This window comes from Ovis canadensis, chromosome 4 (genome assembly GCF_042477335.2).
Source record: "Ovis canadensis isolate MfBH-ARS-UI-01 breed Bighorn chromosome 4, ARS-UI_OviCan_v2, whole genome shotgun sequence".
NCBI classification, from domain to species: Eukaryota; Metazoa; Chordata; class Mammalia; order Artiodactyla; family Bovidae; genus Ovis; species Ovis canadensis.
The window spans coordinates 92576722-92593557 of record NC_091248.1 but is presented as its reverse complement, the minus strand read 5'-3'; the positions used below and the strand labels follow the sequence as shown (position 1 = coordinate 92593557).

Sequence of the window (16836 nt, the reverse complement as noted above, 5' to 3'; positions counted from 1 at the left end):
TTTAACAGAATACTAAAAGCTGCCGGAGAAAAAGCTGTCTCATGAATTGCTATATTCATGCCTACTCCAGTCCCATAATTGCTACATACTCAGAAATATACATTCTTAAACAGCTTTCATCATAGAAAATGAAATATTTAAAAATACTTTTTGAGAATTGTTTTGTCTAAAACATAGGCCCTTTACTAGTTTTTAGTATGTAAAGATGTCATTTTGTTTTCAACATGCAAACGAAACCCTCAATAGCATCTGTCCCATGTTGTAAGCTAGTACGAGCATCACACTCAACATCTTGCTCCTTTAAGATCAGGACAATGGCTCTTAGATACTTTTAGTAGCCAGGAATGCAAACTGCAGGCTCAACTTCGTTTATAACCACCTGATGTCTTGCTAGTGTGAAGTAGAGGAAAAAGGTGGAGAGGGATGAGAAAGAATAAATAATTGGACTTGGGGGACACAGCTATGGATAACAAACATCCCTTGAAAGTTAGCTCTACACTACAGAAAAAAATGGACAATTTAATACTATTAAACAGAAAAAAAAAGCTGAACTTCTAGTTACTGCTGTTGTAGACAGCATGTGTTAGTCGCTCAGTCGTGTCCGACTCTTTGTGACCCCATGGACTGCTCTGTCCATAGGATTCTCAAGGCAAGAATATTGGAGTGGGTTGCCATTTCCTTCTCCATGTTGTAGGCAGAGGAGGACGCTTTAGGTGAAAATCGCGCGGATTCTTTTATCACATGAGCATTTGGAAGATACTTGCTTTCCATTTTTCCCCATCAATATCTGAGTGTCATTATTAAGAACCATAAAGCATTTTCATTGGCAGCATATTTCTCTAGTTATTCCCACAGAAAGAAATCATATTACAAGGAAGAACATATATTGTATATAAATGTACCAAAAGCCATGGGAGTGTCCTTTCATGGTGTTTGCAGCTAAAAATGCAGGGAACACAGCAAGCTCATTTTACATAGAGATCATGTTCAGATGCCATACGCAGAAATAGCCCCAAGGTCTGTCTTGCCAGACAGATAAGTTGAAAGTGTTTATCAGACTAAGAAACAGGGAGAGCACTAAAACAAAACAGAAGCAGAAGTAAACACCTTGACTCATGACATAAAAATACTTGGAAGTTTGTTCATGATGTTCAGATTGTATAATATAAAGTGAAAGTGAAGTCACTCAGTCGTGTCCGACTCTTTGTGACCCCGTGGACTGTAGCCCACCAGGCTCCTCCGTCCATGGGATTCTCCAGGCAAGAATACTGGAGTGGGTTGCCGCTGAAGCCAAATCCATCCTTAACCAGGCCTCTAGAGAAGTGTGCAGGCTTTGGTGTATAAAGCCCTGTGCCCTCCAGTGGAGCTGAACATGCTGAGAAGGCCCAGACTTTGATGAACAGGAAGCTGTATTTGCTGCATCCATTTGGACAGATAAAGAAATTGAGCAATTTGAGAAAGTGCTTATTTCTTGTGAAAAATCCTACCTAGGGAAACTTAGATAACCTTGAGATAAGTATCCAGGCTCTTCAATGCTTATTTTAGCCTATTGCTTTCAAGCACTTAAAGTTTTTCAGTGATTTGGCCTGATAACAGCAGCCACACAAAGTATACTGTCAGTCTTTTATCCACAGTCTGATGTGTGGTGCAGATGTGACCACACATAGGGGGCATTTTTTGATAATCTACAGTTATCAGGAGAAATTGACACCCATCACTGTCTCATAGCAAAATGGAAATACTTTTCAGTGTTGCAAGAAGGAGTTTCTTTTGACTTCTGGTAGGGTGATTGTGAAAGGCAAATGTTTTGCGCAAAGAGATGTGCACTGCAAAATAAGGAGTTGACGAAGTAGCATGCAGTGACCACGTGCCCTCAGCCACTTCCCAAGTGGCCTTGGTGGCTTTGCCACATGCTCCTACTGCAAGGGAGTCCCTCGTTACCTGTCTTCCACCTGGCACCTGTCTCCACCCTACAAAGATCCAAACCTAACGTTGTTTGGCCGTGAAACCTCCCCAGAGCCCTCCACACACAGCCGGTGGCTGCCTCCTCTGCAGCCCCGTTACTGATGGGGCACTGTGCCCGCCACTGGTACTGTCCTTACCTTCTTTCTCATTCTTCTATGTCTCTCCTCCCAGTGGCTGGATGGGGCCAGAGTTTACCAGGACTTAGTACAAGACAATTTCCCAAGTTAATTCCTGCACTTTCAGAATATCCCGAATGAACTAACTCTACCTTCTTCACAAATACTTCTCAAACAAACCAAAAATATAAATGCATAGTCTGATTTTAAATGGTCAACTCAAGTTTGATGTTTTAGTTATCTGGATAAAATTATACTATGGAGAAATGGAAGTCTTAAATATGAAAAAAAAAAGAAGGATCTTATAATCCTATACCCCAAGGATTAGCTCTTCTAAAAGATTAAACTGTCTTCAAGTTTTCAAGTTCTGTATGCACAGTTTTTGTATATTTAAAATGATGATATAGTTTTATATTCATTTTTCACTTACTACATTATTAGCATTTTCATATTGCTGCATAGTCTTAAAGATATCACTTAAGTGATAGTGTTCCAATGAATGAATGTAATTTAGTTAATTTGTCATATTGTTGGATATTTATTTTTATCATTATCTTGGGCAAGACCCAAGGGCATGTAAAATGCTAGGATTGTCTTAGCATGTTTCCTTTGGGTTATATTCCCAAAACAGCAGGCCAAGGGAGATCTATGTGGTTTCAGTATTTGATATCAGTGTTTGAGTATTTTTTCAAGTGATTCTGCAGATTCACTCTGCCAGCAATGGTACCCTCCCTTCCTTATCATCTTTCGGTGGGTTTTTACTGACTTAAGCAATTCTCCTGGTGTTTTGGTGCCTCTTACATTTCACTTCTTGGAGGGAGGTCTGCTTCTGCTTCATGAGCTCTTCTTTTACCAATTTTAGCTCCTCCTGTGAGAATCGTCTATTCCTACAAGCTTAGTTTGCTTGGTTTTTGTTTAGTTTGTTTTGGCTTGGCTCCTGAAGGGTTTGGTTTTGTTTTGTTTTTTTCCTTCTGGTTTGGTTTTGTGTGTGTTCCTCTGTGTGTCCATTTACAAATTAGACATTGCAGCTGACTTTCTTATCAGTTTCCATAAACTCTATGCAATATAAATATTTAACCTTTTACTGCAAAAAATAAAATGTGAGGGGGTTATTGAAGGACTCTTCTTGATGAAATAGAAGAGAACCAGCTCTCTGACCCCCTCTTTCATCTTCAGATCAAAGAGGGCCTCTGAGGCTACAGCCCTGCCTTCGCTGGGTGATCCTCCATGAGTTGCTCTGTGGCCTGCTTCTCCAGGACTGTCCCTTCTCCAGCAAAGGCCAGGAGTGGGGTCTGGCACTTGGGTTTTGAGGCTGCTGACCTAGTAAGGTATGGGATACCACAGGTCCAACGAAGGACATATGGAGCAGGTTGTGAAACTTCAGACATTTTTATCAAATAAGGTTATATTAACTCATTAAAATTCTCTTCTGTGGTCACTGCACTTTGGGAAGGAAAAGAGAGTCCACAGCATGAGGTTTGTCTAAGCCCTGTTTGTCTGTTGCTGAGAAACAAACCACCCAGACTTAACGGTGTAAACACCAGTATTGATTATTAACACCATTGTCATCATCGTCACCATCCTCTCTCATGGTTATCATGGTGGGCTGAGCTCAGCGAGGCCCTTCTCGGGGTGTCTCATGGCTGCAGTCAGAGGGTGGCTGGGCTGGAGAGGCACATATCTCGAGGTGGGCACCGGCTGTTGGCTGGGGCCCCGGCTGTGACTGTCACCCCGAGCACCTGTGGGTGGACTCTCCGTGTTGCCTGGGCATCCTCACAGCATGGCTCCTGTATTTATTCCATCACACTTGTCACTTTCATTATTGTCTATTCATCCAGGAAACCACAAGACCTTCCCAGCTTGAAGGGAAGGGGACACTGATTCAGCCTCTTAATGTTAACAGGAGAATGGTAAGATTCTAGAAGAGCTTGTGGACCAAAAAATATAGTTGAGTCACTTTTGGAAAATGCAGCCTGCCTTGAGCCGCTTAGGGGATCCTCTGCCAGCAGGTCCTTTGGCCTTTGGCAGGCCTCACTCCTCCCCCAGGTCAAGGTTACACCCTTGGGCAGCTTCTCCCGGGCTCACTGAGTAACCCCCCACCCCCGCCCAAGGCCACACTACTTGAGTCCCAGCAAGAACTCAGGAACATCACGGACAAACAGCCTGCACCTTCCCTACATCCTCCCTGCCACAGACACATGTGGGGGCTAAACACACACCTTTCTCTCTCTCTGCTGCTTTGCTCATTCCTGTCCTTCCACATTTTCTCGTAAGAGGCCTTCTCAGGAATGCCTCCCAGTAACTGCTGCAGGCAAAGCCATCATTCTGCCAGGTGTCAGGAAGGAGTGGCTAAGTCTTCTTAGATAAAATAAAACCTCAGACCAGTGAGTATGTAGATAATACCATCTGAATGTAGATAATACCATCTGAAGATTTGTTACAAATGCGGATTTCAGTTTTGCTCCAGTTTCTGTAATTATAATAATCACCCAAATTATCACTCTGGCAGGTAGTCTGGAAACCACAGTAGAAAACAAAACTCCTTTTTATTTAATTTATGTATTATTTTTGGCCAAGCAGCATGAAGGATCTTCGTTCCCCCAACAGGGATTAAACCTCTGCCCCCAGCAGTGGAAGCGTAGCGTCTTAAGACCACTGGATCACCAGGCAAGTCCCCAGAACTCCTCTTTAAAGGTTAAAGAAAGGTCACTGATCTTTGAAATGCCACCACAGAAGACCCTGTCTGTGTGACAATATCTCCCAAGCCCCTACCTTGGATTGCACTGGCTACTCGCTGCTCCCCAGATGCTGGTCCCCCTTCTCTTCACACTTGTTCCTCCACTGCCACATCTCTTCTCTGAGCACATGACCCACATAGCAACGCTTCCCTGACTGTGGTCATTGGTGTGACCTCTGGAACCTCCAGATTAGCCTGTCCAAATCCACACCAAAGTCTTCCTGCCAACCTGCCCATCTCACCTGGTCTTCCTCATGGCTGGTGCCTCCACCCACCTGCGCTAAGCGGAAGCCCTCCTTCCCTCTTCTCCAGCTTCCATATCCAGGCCCCCAATCCTGTTAAGTCTACATGTAAAGTTATTACAGTTTGGTTGCTAAAGATGTCTTAAGTTCAGTCCCTTCTCTCGTTCCTACTGTGCCAGGAGGAAAAGGGAGGCAGAATTCCTGTCCTGTGTACCAGTGGGCTGAGAGACATCAGGCAAAGTCAGGGTCCCACAGGACAGAGGAAGGAAGCAAAGCAAAGAGGAACAAGACAGCTGGACACCTGCATACGAAACACAGTGAGGCTTAGGCAGGCAGGTATACTTTTGGTGTAGTTTAGGCAGATATAGTTTAGGCAGGCAGGGAGGTTTAGGCAGGCAGGCGTAGGTGATCTTAGTATCGCTACAATATGTGGGTATTCCCCTTCCCCAGAAGCATCCTAAGAGACCAGCATGATACACCACGCCTGCCTGGGTCCAGGCTTCAGCATCTCCAGCCTAGACCGATGTGGTAGTTCTCAGCTGCTCTCCCTGACTCCAGGCTTTTCTCCTCCCATGCACTCCACATAGGTGGGGGTCAGTGTAGAGCTGACTCTGCCTCTTTCCCAGCAGCTGTCCAGTCCCCACAGCAGCAGTTCTCAAAGTCAGTCCCTGGACCAGCAGCAGCGGCTGCATCACCTAGGAACTAGTCAGAAATGCACGTGCTTGCCTCCCATCACTCCATCCCCAGACCTACTGAGTCAGAGAGACTCTGGGAGTGGAGCCTGGCAGCCTGTTTTCACCAACCCTGTAAGTGATTCTGATGTAGCTCTGGGCCTAGAGAACAATGTTCCACCAGTGCTGGCACCTCCTAGGTGCTTTCTGCCACTGTGCTGATTCCCTGGCCCTGCCCAATGCCTACACATCCTGGTGCCACCACCAAGCTTCTCAGAGTTCTCTCATACGAAGTCTTTGGCATGTTTTATTTCCTCCGTGTACCTTCCCTCCTAGCTCCCTGATACGTCCATACGCTGGCTTCAGAAGATACATGCTTTGGGTGTCTCCTTTGTCCCTATTCATAACTCTAATACATGTAGGGCATCATGTTCACATCACCAGAGTCATGGTCTACATGCCTTTCCCTTTTTTGCTCTGTCCTGACTGTGAGTGTTCAGAGAGTGAGGTCATATTCCAGTCTTCTCTTTGGTCTGAAAGTCCAGCACAGAGCAGGCCTCATTGGAAGAGTCAGTAAATATTTAGTAAGGACCCAGTTAGGTGATTGATTGGCCTACTGACTCATTCTCCAACTTGGGAAGAAAACTCAAAGGAAACTTCATATAAGCTGAAAGCATTTATTTGTCTGCCAGTGTTTTTGTTTTTAATGTTTAAAAATGTTATTTATTGAAGTATGGTTGATTTATGATATTCAGTTAATTTCTGCTGTACAGCAAAGTGATTCAGCTCTACGTGTGTGTGTGTGTGTGTGTGTGTATATATATACTTTTTCATTATGGCTTATCACAGGATATTGAATATAGTTCCCCGTGCTATAGAGTAGGCCCTTGTTGTTCATCCATTCTATATATATTAGTTTGCATCTTTTAGTGTATAATCTTTGCACACTCCTTCCTAGTCATTCCTAGTCATACTTCCTAGTCGCTCAGTCGTGTCCGACTCTGCGACCTGTGGACTGTAGCCCACCAAGCTCCTCCGTCCATGGGACTCTCCAGGCAAGAATACTGGAGTGGGTTGCCATTTCATTCTCCAGGGGATCTTCCCAACCCAGGGATCGAACCCAGGTCTCCCACATTGCAGGCAGACGCTTTAACCTCTGCACCACCAGGGAAGCCCCTTTCACTTTCTTTCACTTTCCTAGTCATACCAGTTAACTGTCAAATAAAAACAAGTAGAACTTTTAGTTTGTAGACTTATCACAATCAAAGAGAGGTGATTCGATATCTTAGTTGTAATATTTTTAAGTTCCTTCCACACCATTATTTTAGACTCAGTCCAATTTCGTTTAACGCAGGGCAGAGGCTGTTTTTTATAATGATTTTTTGTGTGTTGATTTTTTTTTTTAAGTCACCATACTTGAAACTCATCATAGTTTACAAAACAAAATGAAGTCAAATCACCTAGAGATACTTGTCTTGCAAATTAAGTATCTTGGGAAAATTTTGAGCACTTCTCTCCTGACATTTCTTGACATCCAAGACAATTCTTTACAAATTTTCCCACTTACCTGACTCAGAGCATCAGCCCCTCAACAAGCCAACAAACCAAAGTTAACTCCTGTCTTTTCACTTTCTGATGCAAAGGTATCAAAATATTCAGCGAACCATTGCTACAGAGAGGCCTGAAGAAGATTCTGGTAGCCAAATTTGTGATCCAGTTCCAGCAGGAGGCGGTGGAGGAGGTGGGAGTGACTCAGAGGCTGAATCTTCGAGCTTAGGTATGGCCAGCGGATACTGATGGGATGGAAGGTGGATAAGGGAAAGCAGGGAGGTGGGCAAAATCCAGGAGGAGAAAGATGCTTGGCCGCAGCAGGGTAAAAACAGACAGAAGTGTCTCACCAGGAATGTAAAGGAAAAGTGGACTCACAGTGAAGAGAACTTGTACTTGTGCATCAAGGTGATTTTTTTTCAGTGTCTTAATCATTTCTTGTTGTGTAAATTTATTTATTGGTGTCCTAAGGATGTTTTCCACTTGTAAGTAAAAGATGCCAATAAGAATTCAAGGTCTCCTTCCAAGGAGCCACGTGACAACAATAAGAATAAGACTTGTTTGTATTTCGAATAAAATATCAATACAGTCCCCCGCTGAGAGAGGAACCTGGCAGTAAAGAGGTTTTCCATTGGTCTTATGATTTTAAATACACCACCACTCAGGAAAATTTTTTACCAAATACCATCAGCATCCACTAGGGGGCCTGGTGTTCATTTCTTTGAATGTGCCTGAGTGGAACTCAGATGTAAATATTCGAAAAGCCTGAGATTGGCTTCTTTTCTGTTTGTTTTTAACTGATCTCTGCTGCTGCTGCTAAGTCGCTTCAGTCGTGTCCGACTCTGTGCGACCCCATAGACAGGAGCCCACCAGGCTCCCCCGTCCCTGGGATTCTCCAGGCAAGAACACTGGAGTGGGTTGCCATTTCCTTCTGCAGTGCATGAAAGTGAAAAGTGAAAGTGAAGTTGCTCAGTCTTATCCGACCCTCAGCGACCCCATGGACTGCAGCCTACCGGGCTCCTCTGTCCATGGGATTTTCCAGGCGAGAGTACTGGAGTGGGGTGCCATTGCCTTTGACTTACAATATTGTGTTAGTTTCAGGTGTACAGCAAAGTGATTCAGTTTTACACATATATATTCTTTTTCATTATTGACTATTGTAAGATATTGAATATAATTCCCTCTACTGTACAGTAGATCCCTGTTATATATCATGTTATATTTTATTATATTATATATGTGTTTAGTCGCTCAGTTGTGTCCAACTCTTTGTGACCCTATGGACTGTAGCTGGCCTGGCTCTTCTGTCCATGGAATTCTCCAGGCAAGAATATTGGAGTGGGTTGCCATGCCCATCTCCAGAAGATCTTCCCAACCCAGGGATCGAACCCAGGTCTCCCACATTGCAGGCAGATTCTTTACTGTCTGAGCCACCAGGGAAGCATCTATATAGTGATTAACCCAAAACTCCTAATTTAGCCCTCCCCTGCTCCTTGCCCCTTTGATCACCATAAAGTTGTCTTCAATGAAAACATTGGTTTCTATTCTTTATACCTGTAATAGCATAAGATTATCACAACGACATCCTGATAATCCAAATCTCTTAAATTGGTTAAATGATGGCAGATGACATGTATAGAACAGTCTGAGCAAATAGCCACGTGTTTCACGTCCTGCAGGTCTCCGCTCTCTCTGAAAAGCAGAAGAATGGATATTTTCATGGCCTCTTTTAAATACACATACATAGTTCCACCAACAATTTTAATTGCCTCCATTCTAATCATTTTATCAGATATATTAACTAAACTGACTAGTTAAGGTTTTTCTATTATTAATTCCTTTCACTGCTAAGAGAGATTTGGTAAGGTGGTGGAATAATTGGTAATATGAGGGAAAAGGAAGAGAAAATTCCTTTTGGAGTTTGGTATTGGATCTGTTGGCATTTGCTGTATAACAAATTATCCCAAAGCTTAGTATCTGAAGCTCACAGCCATGCGTTAACCTCCCCCCACCCCAGTTCTGCAGGTGGGCAGTTTGAGCTGAGCTCTGCCAGGTAATTCCTCAGGGCACTGGGCTCACATGTGCCTTCTTAATCAGCTGTGGAATAGGCTGCAGGCTGGCTGGCCTGAAGTGGCCTCAGCCAGGGTGGCTTGTCCCTGCTCCCCATGGCTTTTCATCTTGTACAGGCTGTTCTCATGATGAGGGAGAGAAAGTAAGTAGGGACCTACAGGCCTCTCAAAACCCTGGCTCAGAACCTCTGGCAAATTTTGTTGGTTAAAGCAAAACTCAAGGCCAGCTTGATTTAATGTGGGGAGAGGCTGCCAAGTCCCAGAGTGATAGGGATAAAGGGAGAGGAAGGATTGTGATCCTTTCTGCAAACAAACTGACATAGCTATGGTGAGCAACTTGTAAGGAAAATAAGAAAAATTCACTGGGATAAAAGGGATGAGTTATTCGAGGACTTGATCCAGCTGAAGTTACACTGGAGTACTCTGGGAAATACTGAGTCTCAACTGAGACACAGTGATGGGACACCTGGCCGTCACTGTGACACTGGCTGGATCACCATTCGAAACAACAGTCCTCTCCAGCAGTGCTGGTGAAGGCTTGCAGGCTGCCAGTGCCACAAAAGAGAAGTCCTCTAACTGAAACCATCTTTTTCCAATGCATTCAGTTGCTTTGTTTCACTTCTTCCAGATCTGAGAAGAGATGGGTCACTTTCTCCAGTGAATTCACAAAAAATCACCTTGCTGCTACAGTCTCCAGCGGTCAAATTCATCACCAACCCTGAGTTCTTCACTGTACTGCACGCCAATTATGTGAGTGTTCCCACACACAGAGGGGGCCTGGGCTGGCTTCTGGCAAGACCAGAAACACAACTTTGCAAAGTCGTTGGACAGATTAAAGAGGATAGCATTCTCACTCAGGCAAGGGGGTGGGGTGGGTGGGGTGAGGGGTGGGAGCAGGGAACAGGAAGAGAAAAAAGATGGTTCCTTTTTGTTCTCTGTGAGTCTCCCCCAAAAGGAGAAAAGCTAGATTTAGGAATGCTATATCTTCTTTGGGTTTTTGTTAGATTCAAATGGGTTAATGTCAGTGAAAGTATTTGGAAACAAAGGTGCATTTTTATTATAGTTGAATTTTTTAAGGGACAAAATTACGGAATTGACAGATTCCCTTCAACCTGAATCATTTTATAAAATCACTTTCATTAAAGAAAGTTTAAAATAGATAAACAGGTTTCCTTTTCATATAATTAGTTTATCAAATAACCTGCTGCTGCTGCTGCTGCTAAATCGCTTCAGTTGTGTCCGACTCCCTGCTTATGGTTAATTTAATGTGGTTTTTATATATTTAGCTTTCTCTCTCTCTCTCTCTCTCTCTTTTTTTTTTTTTTTGGTATTGTCAAGAAAGCAATGATATGATATCGGCATGCATGCATGCTCGGTTGCTCAGTCATGTCTGACTCTTTGCAACCCTGTGGACTGTAGCCTGCCAGGCTCCTCTGTCCATGGGATTTCTAAGCAAGAATACTGGAGTAGGTTGCCATCCCCTCCTCCAGGGGATCTTCCTAACTCAGGGATCAAACCCAAGTCTTAAGTCTCCTGTGTTGGCAGACCAGTTCTTTACCACTAGTGCCACCTGGGAGTGAAGTGAGGTCACTCAATCGTGTCCAACTCTTGGGGACCCCATGGACTGTAGCCTACCAGGCTCCTCTGTCCATGGGATTTTCCAGGCCAGAGTACTGGAGTAGGTTGCCATTTCCTTCTCCAGGGGATCTTCTCAACCCAGGGATTGAACCTGGGTCTCCCGCATTGTAGTAGCAGTAGTAGTAAAGTCGCTCAGTCATGTCCGACTCTTTGCTACCCTGTGGACTGTAGTCCACCAGGCTCCTCTGTCCATGGGATTTTCCAGGCAATAGGAAGACGCTTTTACCATCTGAGCCACCAGGGAAGTCCACCTGGGAAGTCCACCTGGGAAGTCCCCCTGATATCCTGATATTACTGTAGTCATTGCTTTTCTCATTTGACATGTGTTTCCTGTGGTTCAGGCACAGATCTAGGTGCTAGATGTAAAGACAGATTAGGGTGACACCTGATCAGCAGAAGCTCCCCGTTTTGTTGGGCAGCAGACGTGCAAAGATGAGTCTAATGTGATAGGACATAGCTGTCCTCTGGGAGGAGCAACGTGCCCTGGAACACACGTGACGCTCTGGACACTCAGGGAGCAGTCCTGAGGAGACTGAGTCCTGAACGTTGAAAGTTGACAGGGCAGAGGCTCCAGGCAGTGGGAGAAAGGACTCAGCCTGGGACTGGGTCCAGTGGAGCCGGAGCATGGTGACAGGCAGAGGTGGGAAGAGAGGGTGGAGAATAGCAGCAAATTACCTGGTACATCATGGAAAGGAGCCTGGATCTACCTCAGCAGGCAACCAGACCCAGCTGCAGTCTCAGATATTATCATCATTACACAGTCTGAGAGGTGATTTTCTCAGGGAGAACTGTGGGAGAAGGGACTGAGAGGTTAAGACCAGAGCCTGGTTCCATTGCTTAAGTGAGCAATAATCAAGGGCTTCCCTAAGAAAGGGTCTGGGAGCAGGGAAAGAACAACTCAGCTTAGGAGATATTTCTTCAGGGAATCAATCATGCTTGGGACCACTATGATTGAGGGGGATGGAGGGTGAGGACCCAAGAAAGTCTGAGTCCTTTCTGCTTTGTGCCCCTGAGTTAAGTGTCCCCATTCATCAGTAGTTTGATTAGGTGATGGGACCTGTGGCAGGGGAGGAGGGTCTAGCTTTTGAGCAGGTTATATTTAGGAAACCTCTTGGACATCTAGTGATTAGATCAAGAGCTGCTGCCCAGTGAGACAGGGGTGAGTCACGAAGCAGGACAAAAATGCTAGACAGTGGTGCTCTCTGAGCTGTTCCCCAGCCTGCTCTGGCTACTAACAGTCTTTCCTTGAACCACACACACCCACCAGCCCCAGGTGGCATAAAATGGTTATATGGCACAACTAGAAACTCCTGAAGCTTTCTTCATCTCTTCTCATCTTCCAACCCCTACAAACAGTCATGTTTGTACATAGAAAGGAGTGGTAGACCGTTGAAGGTCAGCCCTAAAATTCACAGGGAACTTTAACTAATACACCCTGTTATATAGATGAATAGAGGAGCAATCCCCTGGAGAAGGGAAAGGCTACCCACTTCAGTATTCTGGCCTGGAGAATTCCATGGACTGTATAGTCCATAAGGTTATAAAGAGGTGGACACAACTGAGCAACTTTCACTTTCAACTCTTTGAAAAAGACCAAGGATGAACCTGTGCTGTCAGAGGAGGAACCAGGGAGCAAAGGGAGGAAAGGGAGGAGATGCTCAGAGAGTCAGAAGGAGATTCAGGGGAGCAGAACCAGGATGGGGCAGAGTGGGTTGGGGAGGGCAGAGGGGAGGGGAACTTGAGATGCAGGGGAGTTGGACAGTGTCCTAGGATGCTGAAGCAGTGGTAGAGTCAGATTGCAAAGAGGTCCATGTGTGTTCGCAGTGGGCAGGTTACTTCTGGAGCAAGATCTCTGCTTCCAAGGCCTCCTCCTCAAGGCTCACAATAAATCCCTGTGTAGCAACCACATCACATCCCATTAAGGTGCTCAAAGTATGCTTGGTCTGTGTTTCTCCTAATCCCCACTCCCTTCCCCATCTCCATGGACCCCGTCTCAGAGTGCCTACCGAGTCTTCACCAGTAGCACCTGCTTGAAGCACATGATCCTCAAAGTCCGGCGGGATGCGCGTAACTTCGAACGCTACCAGCACAACCGAGACTTGGTGAATTTCATCAACATGTTTGCCGACACGCGGCTGGAATTGCCCCGGGGCTGGGAGATCAAAACGGACCAGCAGGGAAAGGTGAGCATGACTGCTGCTGGGGCCTTACATCAGAAGGTGAAGACCCATGAGCTGGTGAGGAGGGAGGTTGATGAGGAGATCAAAGCCTGTTCCTGAGACGCGCTACTGGCCACCAGGCAGAAGGGAGGGTAATTATCCGCATTGGGATTTCTGTCTTTTGATGTTTAGAATGTTTCCAAATGTCCCTGACTTCTGCCCACTGATGCTAATAGCACCTCCACCAAGTGGTGACGTTGCTATGTGTCCCCTGGGTGGGGAGGAGGGTTGGGGGACAGTATCACACCCAGTTGAGAAATACAGACTCCATATTTCTTAATTTAGATTTGGAACATGAAACCAGATTCTATTCAATGACCTTTCTAGTGTTTTGCCTCCTTAGTTCCCTCTCAGAGGATTAAATTATTAGTTAAATGGGAGTGACATTATTAAATTATTCATTGTGATTTCCCTAATAAGCCTTCAGGTCTCATTAAAACAGGGTGAATTGGGCCAATGAAGTGTTACTGGCTTGCATTTTGCTTTTGTGTGGCATTAACCAAAACTAGTCTTTCCCAGGGATGCTGTAGAAGCCTAGCTGAGTCAGCTAAAGCAAGAATGCTGTTTCTTAATCACCATCAATCACTTTCATGTATTTATAGGACAGGTCAGACAGGCTACCGAGGAATCTTTTATAAACTGTGTAATCTTTTATAAACTTTAGTAGAGAGACTCCTTCCCTCTCCTAGTGTCAAAAGAATCAGAAGTCTTCCCAGCAAACACGTGTCTCAACAGGAAACTGCATCATTCCGCTCTCTTCGTCTGTGCTTATGGCCATGCAAAACCACAGTTCCCCAAAGTCGGCTGATGGGGCTTCACAGTGCCCTGGGAACCAGAAACCCCTCTCCCACACTTTGTCGTGTCCCAGTACCTGAGCCCTCTGAAATATGGGAGGAAAGATTGTGCCCTCTAATTGATGCAAGTCCGTCAGTACAATGAATCTCTATGACCAGCTCTGCAGTCAGGGATGAACTTGTCAGGGGGTGGCTTGTGTAGTGGGAAAACCACTATAGACAGAATCTACTCTTATTTACCAGATGTGGCCTCCCCTGGGAGAATGACAGTGAAACATGGTGTGGGAAACATGCTTTCTATACAAAAGAAACAGAGCGAGTTCCAGAACACTAGACCATCTTGTGGTTTCTCACTCAGCCAACATGCTTCTCACTTTGGCAACACGTTCAGAGTCAACAGCCTTCACTTTCAGGGTGCACCGTGTAGGAAGAGGAGGGCTGGTCTGTGCTGTTTGGTGCCTTTGAATGCACATCATCCCCGCAAGGAAGACCAAATGGCATCTGACTCACCTGTCATCTTGAAAACCTGGAGAAGGTGGACACAGCCTCTGCCCAACATCAATAGAGATTGCATGTGAAGCTCAAGCTGGCTCCAGGGTTGAGCTGTGGAGGATGGTCATCATCCAGGAGGAGGTGGGGCTCAGGCAGTAGGACAGGTGTGAGATGGAGGTGACCTCTGCTAAGGAATACACACATAACAACAAAGTAATAAAAGGCCTCTGAAGACCTGCTTCGTGAAGGAAACAGAATCTTTATCTCAAGAAAAAGCATATCTTTTAGTATAATTTTCTTCAGAAAATAGAAATAAGTATTTTAAAGATATCTGTTTATCATCTACACAATGGCACAAGAACGCATGACTTATATTGGGCAAGAAGAACCCACACATAGCAAACAAGCCAGAGGAGAGCAGACACAAGAAAACAGAACCAGCGCGGGATCTAGCAATCCTACTCTGGGTATTGATTCAAAATAGCTGAACTCAAAATCTTAGAAGTATCTGCACTACTGTGGGTTTTGCAGCATTAATCAAATAACAAAGATATGGAAGCAGCCTAAATGTCTCTTCATGGATGGGTGGATAAAGAAAATGTGGTATATACATATACAAGGGAGTATTATTTAGCCTTTAAAAAGAAGAGAATTCTGACATACTGCAACATGGGTGAAGCTGAAAGACATTGTGTTAAATGAAATTAGCTAGTCACAGGACAAAGACTGCATTATTCCATTTATATGAGAGATCTAAAACAGTCGAGCTCATAGAAACAGTAAAATGGTGGTTGCCGAGGGATGGGGGCAGGAGGAAGTAGGGAGTTTCTGTTCAACAGGAATAGAGTTTTAGTTATGCAAGATAAGTTCTAGAGATGAGCTATCCAATATTGTGCCTATAGTTAACAGTACTGTAGTTTATGCACTTTGAATTTTTTTCTTTTATTTTTTTGCACTTTACATTCGTTAGAAAGGAAAACTCATGTTAAGTGTTCTTACTACAGTTAAAAACTAGAAAAGGATGTGGGCTAGATAAACGGTGTAAGGTTTCATGAAATAACAAAATGTAACAGCATAAGGATAAAAGAGAAAAGAAATGACACTGTGTAAAATCGAATCCTGGTTATAGAATATGAACATGGAAGCAGCCCCCAAAGCACAGAGAAGGTACCCTTTTGCAACCAGTGAAGGATAAAGTGAAAAAAAATATGAAAACCAGAAAAAGAAAAAAAAATGTATCTCACTGTCTCAGCAAGAACCAATTAAATATCACAAACTCCCTTAATTTCCCTTGCCTGTGTGCGCCACTGTATAGTTTACATGTTTGTTCTATGTACTGTTTCTCCTGGCAGAATTTTAAGCTCTTTGAGAGCAGGGGTCTTTGTGTTGCTCATTGATGAAACTTCTAAGGGCCTAGAATAGTGTCTGGCACATTAGCTGGCCCTCACTAAGTCTCTGTTGGATGAAAGGCTTTTAGATATTCTTGAAGAAGAAATTAAATAATAGCGACCCCATGAACTGAAGCCTACCAGGCTCCTCCGTCCATGGGATTCCCCAGGCAAGAGTACTGGAGTGGGGTGCCACTGCCTTCTCCAATAGATACAGTAGCAATAAGTAAATATTAACTATAAATATTAAATTATTAATTAAATATTGAAAATAAAGCTTTGATCTACAACAGATTGTTCAGATGGGAAGATTAATTGGACTCACTGAGTTACAGTAAAATTAATTAAAATAAATGCTACTCTGGAATGTCTTTAAATCGAGACTTTAAAAATCTTATCAATATACAGCTATGATAATATGAAAGTCATTTACAAAAGAATTAAAAATCAGACAAACCTCAAACTTCGCATCCATAAAACCAAAGTGTAGAAATCCACAGAACAATGACTACAGGTTATTGATGAGAAAGACTGCAGCTCAATAATCCTATTTCCAGAAAAAATTGTTATTGAAGTATGAAGACAGTAGGGAAAAAACCTCACGTGCAAGACTTCAGGGCTCACCCTACTCTTTTGCCTGCCCTAAGGAAAAAGCAAAAGCCATTCTCCAGATGGCTCACAAATGATACAGAAGAGAAAATCAATAATAGGAAAATCATAGCATTAAAAAACTTTGGTGATGGGTATTTAAATCAATCAAATGCACAAATATAAATGTAAATAATTGCTTTAAAATTATAATGCTTTGTATTGAAAAAGCTCAATAAAGTATGGGAAAATATGTATAATAAAAATGGAATACTTCTATAAGAACAATTTGGATCAGTATCCCTGGACCAGAATTAAAAAGATGAGGAAACAGAGAGTTGACTGGCAACATAGCCCCCCAGGCTCTTA

The 16836-nt window shown here is 44.0% G+C and overlaps 1 protein-coding gene across 2 annotated transcripts in view; it reads left to right on the top strand.

The window, feature by feature from the left end:
• Nucleotides 1–16836, top strand: part of HECW1 (HECT, C2 and WW domain containing E3 ubiquitin protein ligase 1) — a 488368-nt gene that overhangs the window by 375035 nt on the left and 96497 nt on the right. For both annotated transcript variants that reach the window (XM_069588229.1, XM_069588230.1), the window contains 3 exons: nucleotides 7375–7508; nucleotides 9977–10098; nucleotides 12984–13169. In XM_069588229.1, the coding sequence (XP_069444330.1) occupies nucleotides 7375–7508; nucleotides 9977–10098; nucleotides 12984–13169 (442 nt within the window). The remainder of the gene's footprint in view (nucleotides 1–7374; nucleotides 7509–9976; nucleotides 10099–12983; nucleotides 13170–16836) is intronic.